General features: G+C 43.0%; 2 protein-coding genes across 3 annotated transcripts; one reads left to right on the forward strand and one right to left on the reverse strand.

The window, feature by feature from the left end:
• The first annotated feature begins 812 nt into the window (after nucleotides 1–812).
• Nucleotides 813–2,489, forward strand: churc1 (churchill domain containing 1). The gene is made up of 4 exons (XM_084000613.1): nucleotides 813–964; nucleotides 1,567–1,702; nucleotides 1,825–1,895; nucleotides 2,196–2,489. The coding sequence occupies exons 1-4, from the start codon at nucleotides 926–928 to the stop codon at nucleotides 2,286–2,288; spliced, it is 339 nt and encodes a 112-aa protein (XP_083856739.1). The 5' UTR covers nucleotides 813–925; the 3' UTR covers nucleotides 2,289–2,489.
• A 1,455-nt stretch (nucleotides 2,490–3,944) lies between these two features.
• Nucleotides 3,945–15,486, reverse strand: ttbk2b (tau tubulin kinase 2b). 2 transcript variants are annotated; one of them, XM_084001289.1, is made up of 15 exons: nucleotides 15,017–15,486; nucleotides 13,794–13,919; nucleotides 13,516–13,663; nucleotides 12,569–12,642; nucleotides 12,328–12,468; nucleotides 12,122–12,226; nucleotides 11,331–11,396; nucleotides 11,135–11,227; nucleotides 10,900–11,025; nucleotides 10,649–10,806; nucleotides 10,177–10,366; nucleotides 9,224–9,438; nucleotides 8,671–9,139; nucleotides 6,498–7,198; nucleotides 3,945–5,055 (listed from the first exon to the last, which is right to left on the reverse strand). In XM_084001289.1, the coding sequence occupies exons 2-15, from the start codon at nucleotides 13,860–13,862 to the stop codon at nucleotides 4,692–4,694; spliced, it is 2,919 nt and encodes a 972-aa protein (XP_083857415.1). In that variant the 5' UTR covers nucleotides 13,863–13,919; nucleotides 15,017–15,486; the 3' UTR covers nucleotides 3,945–4,691. The 2 variants fall into 2 exon arrangements, with proteins under 2 accessions (XP_083857415.1, XP_083857416.1); XM_084001290.1 differs by lacking the exon at nucleotides 15,017–15,486 and adding an exon at nucleotides 14,830–14,918.
• Nucleotides 15,487–16,709: the final 1,223 nt, after the last annotated feature.

Below are 16,709 nucleotides of genomic sequence, written 5' to 3' on the forward strand. Positions count from 1 at the left end.
GTAACGTGCGTCGTGCGTCAAGTGTGACGTCGACCAATCATTTTAAGCGCGGCGGGCTTCCGTAGATCTACAAAAACACAGGAGAAGCGTGATGGGCGCATGGATAATACCAGAGAATTTAGACTGGCTCTGATAATACATAATTTTTTTCTTCTTTCTTTTACTTTATTGCAAACAAATGAATATAATACAAACCAGTAAAGTAATCAAAGAGTACACTTGTAAAAAACAAACAAAAATAAAACTACTCTTGTGCAAAAACTTCAACAAGAACAGATGAAACCTTGATTCAAAAATAAATACATACAAAACATAAGATAAAAAGGGCATGAAATAGAATAAACAAACATCAAATGAACAGTCAAAAAAGTAGTAGGCTACATATGAAAAAGCCAAAGCAAATAAATTAGAATTAAAAGGTTGACTTATGCTTCATTTGTCAGATCATTTTTGAACACTTTTTGGCAAGTTTGGACTAAGCTAAAAGTTGAAATCTCTTTTATATACAGTCTATGGTTGAAATTGATTGAAGAAGCATGTGAAGACGGGTGGGATCTTTATAGATTTAGCTTTATGGATAAAGAATTTGGCTAAGATTTGTAAAACATTTATCACTAAGTCCAATTGTTTGTCTTTTAATATAACGCACAAAAGTTATATTAATATCATAGTAGTCTAAAGCAGGCATTGCTGAGTTTTTTTTCTGGGTTTGAGAGCCTGAAACCCAGAGAGATGCTCTGTGTCCAAGAGATGCTGTTGTTTCTATGTCAGGAAGTGCGGATGTACTGCAGCTCGAATGAGCCACACGGGCCACCGTTCCGTGCGGAAGTAGAGGCTGTAGTAGGAAGAAGAAAATCATAATACGTAGCGGTTTGATCGCTATTTGTGGTCGTTTACTAACTTAAAATAAAAGCTACGAGTCAAAATGTGCAATGGATGTGTACATAAAGAGTACCCGGACCGGGTGAGTTGTGGCCGCTGAGAGACTTTCTGTTGCTGCTTTGGGCGAACTGATGCTACTATGCGATGCTACTTTTTCTCTCTATTTTTTTTTAGGTCCTTTTTAACGTCTTGTGTGTGTGTAAAGGTTGTGTTGAGACCTGTCAAAGACACATTCCTGTTACCCTTTGATTTCAGACATATGAAGTTTCTATTCTATTCTATTCTAGTAAATGTGTAACTAATAATGATACAGTTGGCTGGGCTCAGGTTAACCAACATACACTGACAGTGACAGTATTGCTTGAAGATGAGGATGTATTTGAAAAAGAATATTAAATAGTAATGATCTGGATTTTTTTTTATATGTGTGTAAATAGTTTCTATCTTAGGGTTAGGAGAAAAGGAAAGGTAGTTTTTGTTTTTATAGCACCTCCAATCAGATGTAAACCCAAAACAACACCAAATCTAAATGTTGTCCTGTAATAAAACCCTCCTCCATTCATGATGTCTACAGAGCCCAGTTTGGACTGAAGCTGTTTGAGTTTATATTTTCTTGAACTGAACTGAACTGCATGTGTTTATTTTTTTGTTTTATTCTAACATACATACATCTCTCCTGTGCAGGGGAACACCTGTCTGGAGAACGGCTCTTACCTGATGAACTACCTGGGCTGTGCCAACTGCCACCAGAGAGACTTATTGTTGATCAGTAATAAAGCCACAGAGGACGATGATGGAGAGGAGATTGTCACATATGATCGTACGTTACTCCAGCCAGAGAAGGAAACTAGTGGATTACAGCACTGATTTGACTTCTTTGTAACAGTATAATAATAACAGCACAAAATACTGTATATGACTGATGTTCATTTTTCCTTCCAGATGTTTGTAAAAACTGTGACCATGTCGTTGCCAGACATGAATATACTTTCTCCGTCGTTGATGAATACCAGGTAAATAAAGTTGTCCAGCAAGTTATCTTCCATAAGATTTTCTTTGTGAGAATAATATTATAGATTTTACAATGGCTGGACTTGTTATAGTGTCTGTTACAACAGTATTCAAAGTTTTTTTTATTGTATACATACCCCAGAAGATATGTACAATGAAAAGGGCTGAGATATAGTGCAAAAGTAATAAAATAAAATTAAGATAAATCTAACAGTAAAAGTGGCACCCAGACACACAACAGACAATTCGTGCTCAGTCGTTGCCACTGTATAAACCTTTCATATGTGTATTGTGTTTTCCAGGAGTACACGATGCTCTGTATGCTGTGTGGAAAGGCAGAGGACTCCATCAGTGTGTTACCAGACGACCCGAGACAGTCCGCTCCTCTCTTCTAGACCTGCGGGTCAACGCCACCGTAGACGTGCGGCGTTACAACCAGTTTTTATCGTCCCTGCAGAATTTTATGCTTACTCTCCTTCATATAGTTCCTGGATAAATCATGAACTCCTGTATTCTTAAAGCATCTTGAGCAGAAAACGTGACTTTTTTAATGACAAATACAAACATTATGTTTGTCTGTTGACTGTAAACTGTAAATAAACATTGTTTTTCACCACTTAAGAGTTTCCCTTGATGTTATAAAAGAATTAGAGAAGCAATAATTCAGCTACAAAAATGATATATTCACAAATGGTTATACATTTTCTTTTAAATAGCTTGGCCAAAATGATGAGACAACAGGAATTAAAACAAAACAAAACAACATTCATCAACTCATAAGGTCATTGGTTATTTTATTTTCCCAAAATATAAAGCTCCAAAATAGCCTGGCTCATCGCCACCAAACAGTTTGGTGTGTTTTCATTACGTCCAGCTATGTTGCTGCACTTTGTACACTCTAGACTCTGGAAACGACAGTGGACAAAAACAATCTCACCACAAGGTTAAAAATAACCTTTAACACTTTAAAGCCCTCTCCTTGAGGTTGAACCAAACTCAACGAGAAATCTTTTACGTGCTGTGAAAAAAACTGATTTAACATCTACAAACTTAAAAAACGGATCCAATTTAACGTGTTAGTGAGATTGTTTGTGTCAGCATCTGGTCACATTTAATACACCCTGTGACTCATACGTATAGAAACACTGATAAACCTTGTTAATGTTTGAAAAAAAAAGTTTATCCCTGTCGAGTTTCCATCTGTGTTTGGTTCAGCCATGTTTACACATTCCTCAACTTTCTGTCACAGCTGCTAAACAGCTGGTTAGTCTTCCTCCATGTTTGAAGCCTCAGTGACCACATCAGATGGAGGAAGTTTTCATTTCAGTCTGTTTTCATCTGTTCCTCTCCAACGATTCTCCAGCTCATTGGTTTCAGCCTCAGTCTCTCTCTCTCTCTCCCCCGAGTTTACAGTGACGTCCGTCAGTGAAAACAGCTGTTTCAACAGAATTTGACAAGGCGACGTTCGCTGGGGATGTGCCACAGTCTGAGGCAGTTTGAATCGGGCTTTCGTGTGTGTGATCAGTGACAGTGCTGCTTAGCTTGGCACTTATTGTCTTCTGCAGGGAGTCGCTGCATTGAAAACAAGAGTGATGTGTGTGGATCATCCAGAGGTAAGTGTTTCTGGACAGAGACAGAGACATTTCCACTCTTTACTTTGTTAAATGTCAAGTTTCCTTTGATGAGAGTGCCACAAATTCAATTCAATTCAGTTGTATTTGGATTGCTGGAAAACACACAGAGAAACTGGGTGAGTGAGGTAAATGTAGAAGAACTAAACCTTTAATCATAATGAAAACGTCATGTGTAAGCAGGAAAAAATATTTTTCAGATCTGGTTTTTATTCACTGTTCTTTTGTAGTGTTTTCAAAATTGTGGTAAAATAAAACTACAATGATGAAATGGTTCAGTTTTTTTTTAAATATATAAGATTGTGTTTCTTGTCACTTTAATGAGAAATAAAAAAAAAATACACACTGCATTGTTGATGGTCTACATTATGATGTATTTTAAACAGAAGCAGTTCAATAAAAATACATATGTTCGAACTCATCGTACAAATGAATAAAAATAAAAATAAAAATCAATTTGCAATGACACTCATGCACTTGTACAATACTGAAGTATGAGTGCACTTACATTTACATTCTAATATGCTGATGTCTTCTGCGTGACAAATATTTTCTAGCAAAGTAAAAGCACACTACTACACTGTGATATGCCAGAGATGAGCATTTCATTGTCGCTGTAACATACTATAGCTGATCTCAGTTTTACAGGAGTGAGGTCAAGAGGGGACTGCATGCCCTGGTTCTGTACATGAATGCTGATGTCAGTATACTCGTCGTGGTGTTATTTGCTATTAGTGTTTTTCTACTGTCAAGTACATGGTTTCTATTAGTGTATTTCTTTTTTTTCCTAATGGTACATATCTACAGTAAGCGTCAAATTTTTACATCCCTCAAGTATTAAACATAATCTTTTTGGTCTCCTAGTAGGCCTATATGGAGTGTTCAGAGAGGAGTGAAATGAGAGGTAAGAGTTGGCAATCTCAAGCTTTCCCCGCCTTTTTTCTTCCAACTGCAGGTTATCAAGCAACATCGTCAAGTATTTTTAGAGACACATCCAACAAATGAATAAATAAATAAATACAATTTATCATACATTTTACATTAGATACAGTACATTCCCTTGAGTAAATACCAATATTTACACATGCTATCAGGGACTGGATGTGAGACAGCCTTTTTGCTACAGTTGCACGATCCGGATCAGTCTTTTTAGTGTCAAATATAGAGTCATCGTTTCATTTTCCCGGAGCTTTTCCCCTCGTAGATCAGGCCCCGGCCCCTGGAGCTGTGGACCCACTGGACCTGCCCGACGCCGCCGGGGCCGGAGCCGTCTTGTGGGTGAGCGTGGCGAGGCGGCGGCGACCCGGAGAAGCTGGAGGGGGAGCGGCTACGTCCCTGCAGCGCCCCGCCGTCGCGGAACTCCTGGCGGGAGGGGGAGGAGCTGAGGGAGCGCTGCAGGGTGGAGGAGGAGCTGCGAGGGCGAGGAGGAGGGCTGAAGAGCATCCCGCTGCGGTCCTGCATCAGCTGGGTCAGACTGGCCAGGAAGTCTGCGTCACTTGTGCTGCTGGCGCGCACTCTTAACCTCCGCCGTCTGGAGGGAAGAACAGAAAACACTTAACTAACATGTTCTGTACCATGATTTTAGCTTTCATTCTCCTGTAGAGAAACACTACAATTATTAAACTTCATTCTTACACCGTTTATGGTTCTTGATTTTAAATATTAATTCAGTATATTTAGATTCTTTAAATACTTCTCTGCTGCTGTTAGTTCACATTCAAAGCATTCAGGGGGCTATTCTTGTAAAACAGACACAGGAAATGCAGTTTATTTGTATTTATATGCACTGACTTAAAGGGATAGTTCAACATTTTGGCAAATTCGCCTATTGCCATAATCCCTATTGTCATGGCAGTAGGTTCATTACCTTTAATTATCGGTGCATGTTGTTTTGAGATCCGCGGGGCAGAGACAATATGACATATGAAGCAAATACTCTGAACTATTTGCACTTTTGAAATCACTCCGCCCAGCAGCCGTGTCTGGAATGTAGTTCTGGCTGCATTTCCCTCGAAAACAACTTGTAACTTGTAATGTTACATGATTATTTCATAGTGTGGTGAAGTGAATGTGCAGGTCACTTGTCCACCAGAGCGTTTTGGAGTTGTCGGATTGTGTATTTGATGAGTTTGATGAGGGACAGGGGACCTGTACCGTTCACTTCCACTGTGTTCATTGAGCAGCTTGCGTCTCTGCCCCGCTGATCTCAAAACAACATGCACCGAAAGGTAATGAACCTACTCCTATGACTATAGGGATTATGGCAATGGGTGAATGTTGAACTATCCTTTTAAAGCAGAAGTGAGTGATATATTTGTGTTAATATAAGTCTTAAATAGTTATATCTTCCGACAGCAATCACTTACATAGAGTGTTTGGACCGAAACACGGGTCTGTCAGTCACTCTGCTCTGCTCTGAGCCGAGGAGAAAACATTTATCGTATCCTACAGTTTTTATCCAATGAGGAGAGAGAACGGCATGCAGGGCTGTGTGTGCAGCCAAGGGACGCCGTGAAAGTGGTGACGTAGGGACAAGGACTGTTATGGTGCGTTCAAGGAAACTCGTAGACTCGTGTTTTTCCGTCCTGTGAAGTTGTATCAGTTTGATCTGGTAGGAGTTCACGGGTCGGAAGTTACGAGTGGCCGTTATAGTGACTTTCACAGGTAAAACAGGTCGGAAAAACACGAGTGGGTTGCCTGGAACGCTACAAAGTCGTAAGTTGTGACTTGAAGCTGTAATTTACGATTTCAAAAGCCTGCCTGGAACGCAGCATTAGCGAAAACGACCGGATCACTCACTTCTGCTTTAAGGATGTTTGGCTGCAAACAGCAGCATACGTTCATCTTTTGTTAGTTCTTATTATTATATTCTGACAAAGCAGCAGCTGGAGGTAATGCGCTCAGTAAAAATTACAACTTTAATCGTCCATTTCTGTTAAAACATCTGTATTGTGTGATCAACACTGCTCCCACCTGTTGTCCACACACGGACGGATCGGCGGTTTCCCAGGAGGCGGTCGAGGCAGAAACCTGCTTGTGAGCTGCTCTGGTACGAACGTGGCGCTCACGGGACGTGGGATCTTACTTTTACCACCGGACGAGGAGGACAGAGAAAGGGGGTCTTCTCCCACACAGTCGGACCTGGAGCCGCGCTCCGAGGGGAGCCGGTCTCTGGGCAGAGCGCAGGGCAGGTTGTCACAGGACAGCGACGGCGAGGGCGAGTGGGTGGGCGAGCCGGGGACCGGGCTGCTCCAGCGGTGGCGCCTCTCTAAGAAGGGGTCCCGGCTCGGAGAGTCCAGGGGAGCGCCGGGCTCTCGCACCGGGATTCGGCTCAGTCTCGGCGACGAGGGCGAGTCTCTTCGCCGGAGGAAAGCCGGCGGCGGCGAGGAGGAGACGGTGACGGTGCTCTCCATGGCGCCTCCTGCGGCGTCGGCTTGGGGCTGCTGGTTCGGCTCCAAGGAGCGATCGGGCAGACCGGAGTCGCTCTCTGGGTCTCTGTCGTTGGTCAGATGAGCCGTGTGGCCTTTTGCGGGACTTGGCACAGGAGCTAACTCCAACCTCGCTCCTTCCTTCAGTATCTCCTCCGGGACGCCATCAGGTTTACCAGACGGCGCCTCCAGCGGTATCGCTTCACTCTTCTCTTGAACAGGAGACTGTGGCCCACAGCTGGAGGACTGAGAGGAGTTTGATGGTCGTTAGCGTTGTTGACAAAAAAATGAATAAAGTGAACTATCAACTAACAGGGACAAAACAAAAATAACTTGGAAAAAGGGAGCAACACTGGAATTTACTCTTATATGTGTTTTGTAACTAAAACTTTTAAAGGAGCTATATGTAAGAAATGTATGGCAAGTGAAATCTCCCAAAATGTCACCAGAGACTAAGGAATCGTGTTCATTTGAAAAACTGATCTAACTAACAACCATAGTACAGCCAGAATATTCGCATTCGATTTTGTGTTTTGGCCTGTTGCGCCACCCACCACTGTCTCCCAATCACGAAGTCAGTGGCATTTTGGCGTCCTGGTTGCCAGTTTCCTCTGAGCTGCAGCTACAAGCTTTGTGTATCATGTCTGACGTAACTAAAATTAAAAGACCTCGCTATGACTCTCAAAAACGTTTTGGAACAAGAAACAAGAAAAGCAGAAACAAGACCAAGATCTGCATAGGAGCTGCGTTTCAAAGATGGAGACGGCTGAAAGCGAAGAAGAATTTGAAGACAGATGCCGAGTGGCTAATTTTCTCCTGGACATACACCTTTGAGCTTTTTGCACAGTAATCCGTTTCCCCAGCGCATGTTTACAGCTTTATCCGCTTCATTTTGTTCTATCGTTGCATAGAAGCGGTTCTGGTGGCGTAGAGACTGTGTGAGTGAGTCTCGGGGAGCCACAGCCGCAAAGCTGGAGCAGGGCAGAGGTGAGGGTGTTGCTATCTGGCAACCTCCAGTCTGCAACACGCTGCAGTATTTTGAATTTGACTGCAGCAACAGTTTTGACCACAATCTTACATACAGCTCCTTAAAAGGGATAGTCCAACATTTTGGCAAGTTCTCCTATCACCATAATCCCTATGTAGGTTCATTACCTTTAATAATCGGTGCATGTTGTTTTGAGATCAGCGGGGCAGAGATGTGAGCTGCTCAGTGAACACAATGGAGGGACACTGTATTTTCACCTTTCCCTCATCAAATTCATCAAATACACAATCCAACAACTCCAAAATACTCTAGTGGACAAGTTGTGACCTGCACATACACCACGCTATGAAATAATCATGTAACATTGGGAGATGGAGTTGTTTTCTAGGCAAATGCAGCAGTGATTTCAAAAGTGCAAGAAGTTCTGAGAATTTGCTTTGTGTGTCATAAATAATGTTACAAAATGATACATGATTATTTCAACAACATGCACTGACAGTTAAGAATAATGAACCTACTGCTATGACAATAGGGATTATGGCAATAGATGAATTGACTAAATGCAAAATGTGAATCACTGTCAATATGTTCCGTTATTAAATTATGAGATTGTTTCCACAAGTCTTTCTTTGAGGATCGTGTAATGAGAGACATCCACATGTTAAGGGTTTTCCTTTTCACAGTGCTGCTCCAACTTCATATACAACAAAGCACACACAGTCTCTCCTACCTGGTCCATCTGAGGTCTTCCCATGATGACTGAGGGCATCTGTCCCAGCATGCCCGGTATCCTCCTGTGGCCCAGTAGCCACGTGCCGGGCATGGCCATCTGAGACAGGACGGGGCTGCTGGGCACGGCCGTGGACTGGCCATCCTGCGGCTCGGAGGAGTGGTTTTCAGTCTCTGCAGGCGTGTGCGCTCCCTGCTTGTCCTCGTGCCCCGGGGGGGCTTCTGCCGGGGGTTTGCTTCCTCCGGAGCCGCTGCCTTGCTCCAGCTCCAGCATCACCCACTCCTGAGAGTCTCCCTCCTGGGGCACAGGACTGAGGTTCACAGCCACGAAGCCGCTGCTCGCCGCGCCCTCTTCGGGCGTAGCCGTGGCGGAGTGGTCCTCGATGCAGGGGGGCGTCTGCTGCCCGCGGCCGCTCTCAGGGATGGAGTTCTCTCCCACCTGAGAAAGGACTGGCCGCTGTTTGCCCAGGCTGAAAGGAAACATTATGAGCATTAAAACGAGATTTCTTCTCTTTTTTTGGCTTGTTTCGTTTTGATTAGTACCAAATACTGACTAGGCCTCGAGGAAGCGTTCGATGGTGGGCTTGGGTTCGGGCGCGAGCCTCTTTTCGAACGCCAAGCTCTGGCTGTGTCTCATCCTCCGGAGCAGCGGTGCAGCCCGTTCCAGGAACATGGTTTCCGAACGCACCCGTCTAGGAGAGCTCTGCATGGAGCCGGTGTTGGGACTCTGGTTCCCCTGGTTCTGACTGTGCTCATCCTCGCTCACCACCTGAGGGAAACACATAGGAGGCTCAGAAACTAAAATACTGCATCTGTATCCTCCAAATTTCACGGTGAAGCCCAGTGGCGCTCTACTAAAGGTCAGGGGTTACTGAGGTCATTTCAATTATCATATCTCGAGGCAGAGTGGCTCTAGCCTTAAATTCAAATGTATGTAAAAACTTCATCGTGGCGTGTTCATGACTCTGGGCTAGTTTTGTGCAGTAGCATCTAGGGCCCTACGATTTGCCAATTAAAACCGAATCTATTTTTAACGCAGAATTTGATATAATTAATTTGACTGAAATGCTGTTTTCATGTGGAAGAGGAACATATGTCTGGAGAAAATTGCACAGAGGGAAGCAAATCTGGGTGACACCGTCTACTTGAAGTACTTATAGTGCAGTGTTATGTTGCATCATGCAGTATTTGTTCTTAAGGTATGGAGGAAACGTGTTGTTTGTTACCTCAATATACCTCAATAGTAATTTCTATTTATGGTAATTGGTTTACATTTTAGTTATTAACATTAAAAACACACTCTTTTTGGTAGTAAAGTAAGAGTAAAAGGTAAAAAATGGAATTCCCAAGAATTAAAACTGAAAAAAATGAATTTGGGAAAAAATAAAATGGATTTTACAAGGCCCTAAACATCCACTGCTCCGAGAGAAGCAGCTACACATTATTATTATTACAGCAGTAGGTGAGGACAATATACCGAGCGAACAGTAAATTACATCGCTCTGACCTTCCTGATCATCTGCGGGGCGTGTTTATGGTTGCGGTTGCGGTCCATCTCTTCCCATACATCTCCACCAGGGGTGGTCGGGGTGAGGATGGGGGGGCAGTTGTCAGCATCACTGAGGCGCTCCCCTTGCAGGACATCCTCGGTGTTCTCCCGCTGCAGCTCGCCTGGCAGCACCGAGGCGTTGGCCATGCTGTGGAGAAGAGAAGAGAAGGGAGGGGAGGGAAGGGAAGGTCACCCTGCAGCTCGTTCGTTTCCACAGCACAATTTAGAGTAGTTGATTTCTGAGGGATCCATGACTGTGCAGATTCCCGGTCTAAAAAAAGCTGCAGCTATATATCTGAATGCACGTTCGGTACCAATGTGAGGAGAGTTTGAACGGCACAAGTGACACTGCAACATTATGTCTCAAGAAACCTGAATACTAAGCAGTGATATGTTCATAACGATAGAGCTTTCTTTTAGCCGTACGCACCCCAAGTACGCCGGTGTGAGGCGAGTGAGCTGCTGAGCGGTGGTTGCGGCGGCAGTGATGGTCAGCACGTCTTCTGAATCACATTTCTCCCAGTCATACGCGTCATTCTCCAGCACGTTGTGGCTCTTCATGGCGTTGTCGAAGAGTGACATCAAGAGCTGTCGCAGACAACAACAACAAAAGAAACGATCAGGACATCAGGGGAGAAATAAACAGCGCGTACAAAATGTGCTAAACAAGAGATTGCTGACCTGATAGTCGGGTTTAGTGAAATAGTCCAAGGTCAAGATATGATCCAGGAAAGTACTGAACTCTGAGGGGAGGTGCTTCAACATGAGTTTGTGGTCATATGTATCTTTAAGATTTCCTACTTGTTCCTGAGAGCAGAGAGAGACAAAGTTAAGAAATTGGGTGTACACACTCACAGAAACACAGATGTTGTACATTTAAAGTCTGCAGTGTAAACAGTATTATATAGACACGTACTTTGTCTTTAATTTTCCTCCAGGGAAGTTGACCAACCATGAATTCAACCAGCATGTAGAAGAGGGACCAGAGGTCGTCATGACGGCCCATTTCCTGCAGATTCAGACATGGCAAGGCAAGAGTAAGGAGGCAAGTACATTGGGAGTGACTAAAACACCACTGCGCTATGAGAATGTGTATTTGGCATCAAACTCACCTTATTCTTATGGGCATTGATAGAAGCGTATCGCACAGTTCCTCTAAAGCCTGCCACAGGACGAGGCTGAGAGATGAGGAGGAGAGAGAGAATCACTGAAACACAAACTCTTTGTCCTGTACAGAAGATCTACAGTAGGCCCTGACTGGTGTTTCATTATTTTTTAGATGTTCACACGTTGATGTCACATGAGGGTTATTGAGTTCACCAGAGTTGCTAAGGGTCAGACTGCAATCACTGAATCGTTGTTAGTTAAAGATGGTGTGAAATGTGAATTTCGTCCTCTGGATTTGAAGACACCCTATCATGTGGGTGACTCCCTCGCGCTGGAGAGAGTCATCCTTGATTGGCCTTTTACTAACAGGCCATCAGTTGTTCATCTGCATATCCAATCCAATCTAATCCAATTTTATTTATATAGCATCACACAAGGTTTCCAAAGTGCTGCACAGCAAGATAAAAAATAAATAAATAACAGGACAGAAGCACAATAAAACAATGGACACAATAAGATAAAATAAAATAAGATAAAACAAAAATAAAATCAATGAGATAAAAGGAGATAAATATAATAATAATATAATAATATCACCATAAAGCCAGTATTTCTCACAATATAGATAAAGAGTAACAAGTAAAGGAACATTTACACAACAAATTATCTTTTGGGATCCATTTTTGTCAAATGCCAAAGAAACAAGAAACAGCTTTTTCAGGGGATAAGAATTTGTAGGATGTTTGACTATAGAAGCTAAAACAATGCTTGCAGGAAGCTGGCGCAGAGTACTTACTGGACGGACTTCCTGGCTGGAGTTGGTAAACTGACGGGCCAGACCGAAATCGAGCATATAGCAGCATCTGCAGGTACTGGCTAGTCTTCCCATCGCAAAGTTAGACTGGACGGAGAAACATAAACAAGTTCAACTTAAAGAGCAAAGAACCGACAGGCAATCACAAATAATTTACGAACCATGAAGGAGTTTGGGGTTCAACTTACTGGTTTAATGTCACGGTGCAGAAAGCCGACAGAGTGGATGCTTTCAATGGCCTCTAAGATCTGCTTGCCGAGTCTCAAGGTTGTGGAGGCAGAAAACGTGCCACGGGTCATGGTTCTGCGCAAATCTGCCAGATTCCTCCCCTTCAAACAGGAAGTAGGACGTCACATTCGTCATGATGCAGAGTGACATGGTATCACCAGAAGCCAAGAAAATACTTGACCACAAGAAAAAAAAACCTACCTGGAGCTCCATCACCACGTAGTTGAAGCGGTCGTTCCTGCCACAGCCCACAAAGCGACACACGTGATCTTTGCCTGTCAAAAAATGTACAATATATCACTACAGACGGCCTTTATGATCATAACAGACAAGATATTCCCCATATTTGTACATTCCTCAGTAGTAATGTTTGTTGATATCATTCCAGATACAATTATTAGGTTGTGTATGTATATCATAGCTGTAATGGTATGGATTAACTGATTTTGTGAAATATAAAAACCACTGTGGGAATACTTCAGCATTAGCTGACCAACACTACTTGCATGATAAGAAAATGCATTAATCTTGATGAAACAGCATTGTACAGTAAATGCCACATATTTAATTCAGGGTCCCTGTAGTATTCAGTGATGAAATGTAGATATTATTAGACTAATTCAACACCCAACAAAGACAATTTGGTAACTTTAGCATGGTGGTCATAAAGTAAAGGATGACAGAAAAACAATATGCAAGACGGTTTATTAAAACCATTAATTTATCTATGTTATTATCTGTCATGTCTCGTTGGTTCTGCTCAGCTCAAAAGAACAACAACTCTTGATATAGCAAATCAATTCAAGTGATAAAATCCCAAAAATTCATGTATGGATCAACAATTCAAGAAATTATTATTTCATTAACGACTTCCTAAAATTGACACAAGCAAGTGATAATTTGATGCACTTAATAGCAACTGCAGCCAGCAGTAAATGGTCCGATAGTGCTATAGTGCTGACAGGACCTCCAGAGAAAAGGACGGAGCAGCCTCCTGCAGCACAATCCACTGTCACAGCAATCCAGCTTGTAGTCTATAGATATACGATATCTCTTGACAGACAGCCTGCAATCGGATCCAAAAATACCTTATAACTGACATTACTGACTCTGACTATGTCACTAACGTGCTCGACAGCATCACTCACCCTGAAGCTTCTTCAGCACAGCTACCTCCATCTTCAACACCTGTTTGGGTTGCTGAGCAGACTCCACCTTCAGGGCAACGGTGGCCTGGCTCAGCTGATCCAGGACCTCGTAGATCTCCCCGAACCCACCTCCACCTATCTTCCTCGACTGGTGGGAGGAAGAGAGAGGGATGATCATTCATTATTATTATCAAACCCCCAAAAACACAGATGTCTGATAAATCACAGATCTTGATTCAGCTTTCTGAGTTTTTAGTGAAATGATGACCACCACTCACCACTTTCCATCGGTCCCTGACCACGTCTGCCACTGACAGGATGTCTGTGTGCTCTCCAGCCCCACTCATCCTGAGTGCTCTCAGCTACAGCAGCCTGCACCTGGCATCAGTGGCGCGAGACCCTCACTGAAATAAAAAAAAACACAGGGGAACACGATGTAAATCACACTTCGGTTTTCTATATAATCATCCCCATAATGTGTTATCGATTCACATCCAGGCTTCAAACGCACTCGTTGACCCTTTCTTAAGTAAATGCTGTCTCATATGTACTTACTTGTATGGTTTGTGTATATTTATATAAAATGTGTTTTTAATGGCAATGGTAACTTATGGTTAAATACTGTACAATGCACTTCCTCCCATTCTTTATCTGTCAATTTTCTCAATTGTCATATGGACTAAGTGTCTGAAATAAAGAATTATATGTGTGTGTGTGTGTGTGTGTGTGTGTGTGTGTGTGTGTGTGTGTGTGTGTTTATAAATAATGGACTTGCATAGTGGCAAGGCAATTTTATTTGTATAGTCCATTTTTACAAACAGATTGTCTCAATGGGCTTTACATAGCATCATTACAACATCCTCTGCCTTTAGACCCTGACTTCAACTGAGGAAAAACTCCCAAGAAAATCCTTTTATCAGGGATAAAATTGGAGAAACCTCAGGGTGAGCAACAGAGGAGGAGATCCCTCACCCAGGACGGACAGACGTGCAATAGATGTTGTGAGGAATACAGTTTACAACATGGAATATGGGAAAACATGGTAATGGAAATCGATCAGTTGGAATAGTGATACAGCAAACACATTTTAAAGGTTAATAATTAGCCACACCTCACGTCTCCCAAAAGCCTGGTAGAAGATGCTAACCTATAGCTAGCTGGTGCTGGTGTTCCCTAAAAAATAAAACAAAAACACACACACAGCAGCAACAGCAGCAGCCACTAGCATCGTGTGGTTTGTTTTGACTCTGTGCCAAAAACACAACCGCAGCGGTTATCGCAGGTAAATACATATATATATGGAGGACAACCCACTCGTCGGTGAATCAGAATTAGCTGTCACGAAGCTAAACCTCCATGGGTGACCACCACCGCACCGTGTTCAATGCGGCGGCAGCGGCGGCAGCAGCTCCGGTGGTTGGTCCCCGTGTAGCAACATGCTAACTGAATAGCATGTTTACTAACGGTAACCTCCTCCTCCTTCTCCTTCTCTCTCTCTCACCTCGCTTCGTTGTTGCACCAGTGCGGTCACAGTTGTGGTGTGAAATCCAAGCGGCCCCCATGATGCTGCTGCTCCCATGTGATGTGATGTGACAGGAGGGCCAGGTCATTCACTCACTCATTCATTCATTCACTCATTGGAGGCGGTTGTTTTTGTGTTTGTATCCGAGGTGAAGTAACGGTAACGGACCATAGCTGCTGCTGCTGCTGCTAACTAACGGTCGGGTCGCTACGGTTAGCCGGCTACTAGCCTGCTAGCATCCTGCTAACGGTTGGTTGGCTGCGGACAGACGAGATGGGATGAGACGCCCCGTGCTCTGGCTCAGCAGCGGTGACGTCACATGTGCTGCGTTTGAAGACCAGTCGGAACTCGGATTTTTCACGACCTCCTACTTGTGGAAAAAAAGTGCAACTGAACGCCGCCTCAAGTCGGACTCGGACCTCTCCCACTCGGGGAAAGTGAGGGCAAAAAAAAAATCTACCCCGGCTTCTTCGAGAATCAGTTGTCTGACGTCACACAGTAATCTGCACCCATGCACAACCACACCGTCAACCGTAAAACGTCATTAAAATCCACTAATATGGCAAAATAAATTAAAACGTTCTCATTTTTGTGTGCCCTTTGTAATGTTTTTGGGCCTTACGTGGAAAAACTTTTTTGAATGGCCGGTCCGCCATGTTTTTGGTTATTCTGACACGCTTTGAAGTCGGAAAATCGGAGTTTTCAACTCGGGAGATTCCTAGTTCCGAGTTGTCCTGAACGCAGCATAAACTCCCGCATCCTCCCTCCTCCTCCGCGGCACCGACGATGAGGAGCAGCAGAAACAGCAGCAGCACCGACTTCACAGAGACACTAAATATTAATATTCTGCATATAACACACACACACAGCACAGGGCCGTGCAGCGTCCACAGGTCACTAAGTGTTTAGTCAGTATTTGCATTGAGAAATAAAAGCAAATTGCGTAGCAGTGAAATTTGGTGTGCACACACACCTGTCTACACATTCATGGTACTCACATCTCATGCAACTAGAGAGAAAGTTTATTCATGACCTTGAAACTGAAGCTTGACAAAAAAATGAAGATTTACTGCAAGTCTCGCACAAGACACTATGCTGCCTTCACGGTACAGTTGTTTATGCTGTATTTATGAGCAGCTGTGGCAGATTGGCCCCAAATGCACCATCATTGTTATCTGACTTATCCAGTGTACTTATTTCCTCAATGTTAATCAATGTCATTTCTAATATAGGTGCAATAATTGATATAGGATATGTTTTTTTGTGTTTACCCATGTTGAATAGGCCTACAAGCGTAAATACTATATTTTCTTCCATCTTTTAACATTGGGGATGGTTACATACATTGTTTTCTTGTATGAACAGATGTAAACTTACACAAAACAGGAAGTATAATGTTGCAGTTGATTCTGAAACTATAACACAGGCCCAATTTGTTCCTATTTTTTTTAACGTATTCATGATTGTCTTTTAATTACGTGATATATTTTTAACAAGTATGATTGAATACGTTAAAAACTGCCAGTTAATTGCTCTAACACAGCAGAATATTTAGAGATGTAGTTATTTCCAGGCAGGCTTTGTTATTCCTGTCCCACATGTCTATTGTTATTCATAACCCTGAGGTCATGATTACGTAATGAGGTCTACCTTTTTTTTTTCTTGAGTGGAT

Source organism: Trachurus trachurus (assembly GCF_905171665.1).
Source record: "Trachurus trachurus genome assembly, chromosome: 24".
In the NCBI taxonomy this organism is placed as follows: Eukaryota; Metazoa; Chordata; class Actinopteri; order Carangiformes; family Carangidae; genus Trachurus; species Trachurus trachurus.

Bases quoted from the DNA above. Each gene is read 5' to 3' on its own strand.
- churc1 (XM_084000613.1), top strand. From the start codon at position 926: ATGTGCAATGGATGTGTACATAAAGAGTACCCGGACCGG. The intron at 965-1,566 runs GTGAGTTGTGGC...TCTCCTGTGCAG, and splicing joins ATAAAGAGTACCCGGACCGG to GGGAACACCTGTCTGGAGAA. The intron at 1,896-2,195 runs GTAAATAAAGTT...TGTGTTTTCCAG, and splicing joins CCGTCGTTGATGAATACCAG to GAGTACACGATGCTCTGTAT.
- ttbk2b (XM_084001289.1), bottom strand. From the start codon at position 13,862: ATGAGTGGGGCTGGAGAGCACACAGACATCCTGTCAGTGGCAGACGTG. The intron at 12,469-12,568 runs GTAGGTTTTTTT...TCCTGTTTGAAG, and splicing joins ACGTGGTGATGGAGCTCCAG to GGGAGGAATCTGGCAGATTT. The intron at 7,199-8,670 runs GTAGGAGAGACT...AACTCCTCTCAG, and splicing joins GAAGACCTCAGATGGACCAG to TCCTCCAGCTGTGGGCCACA.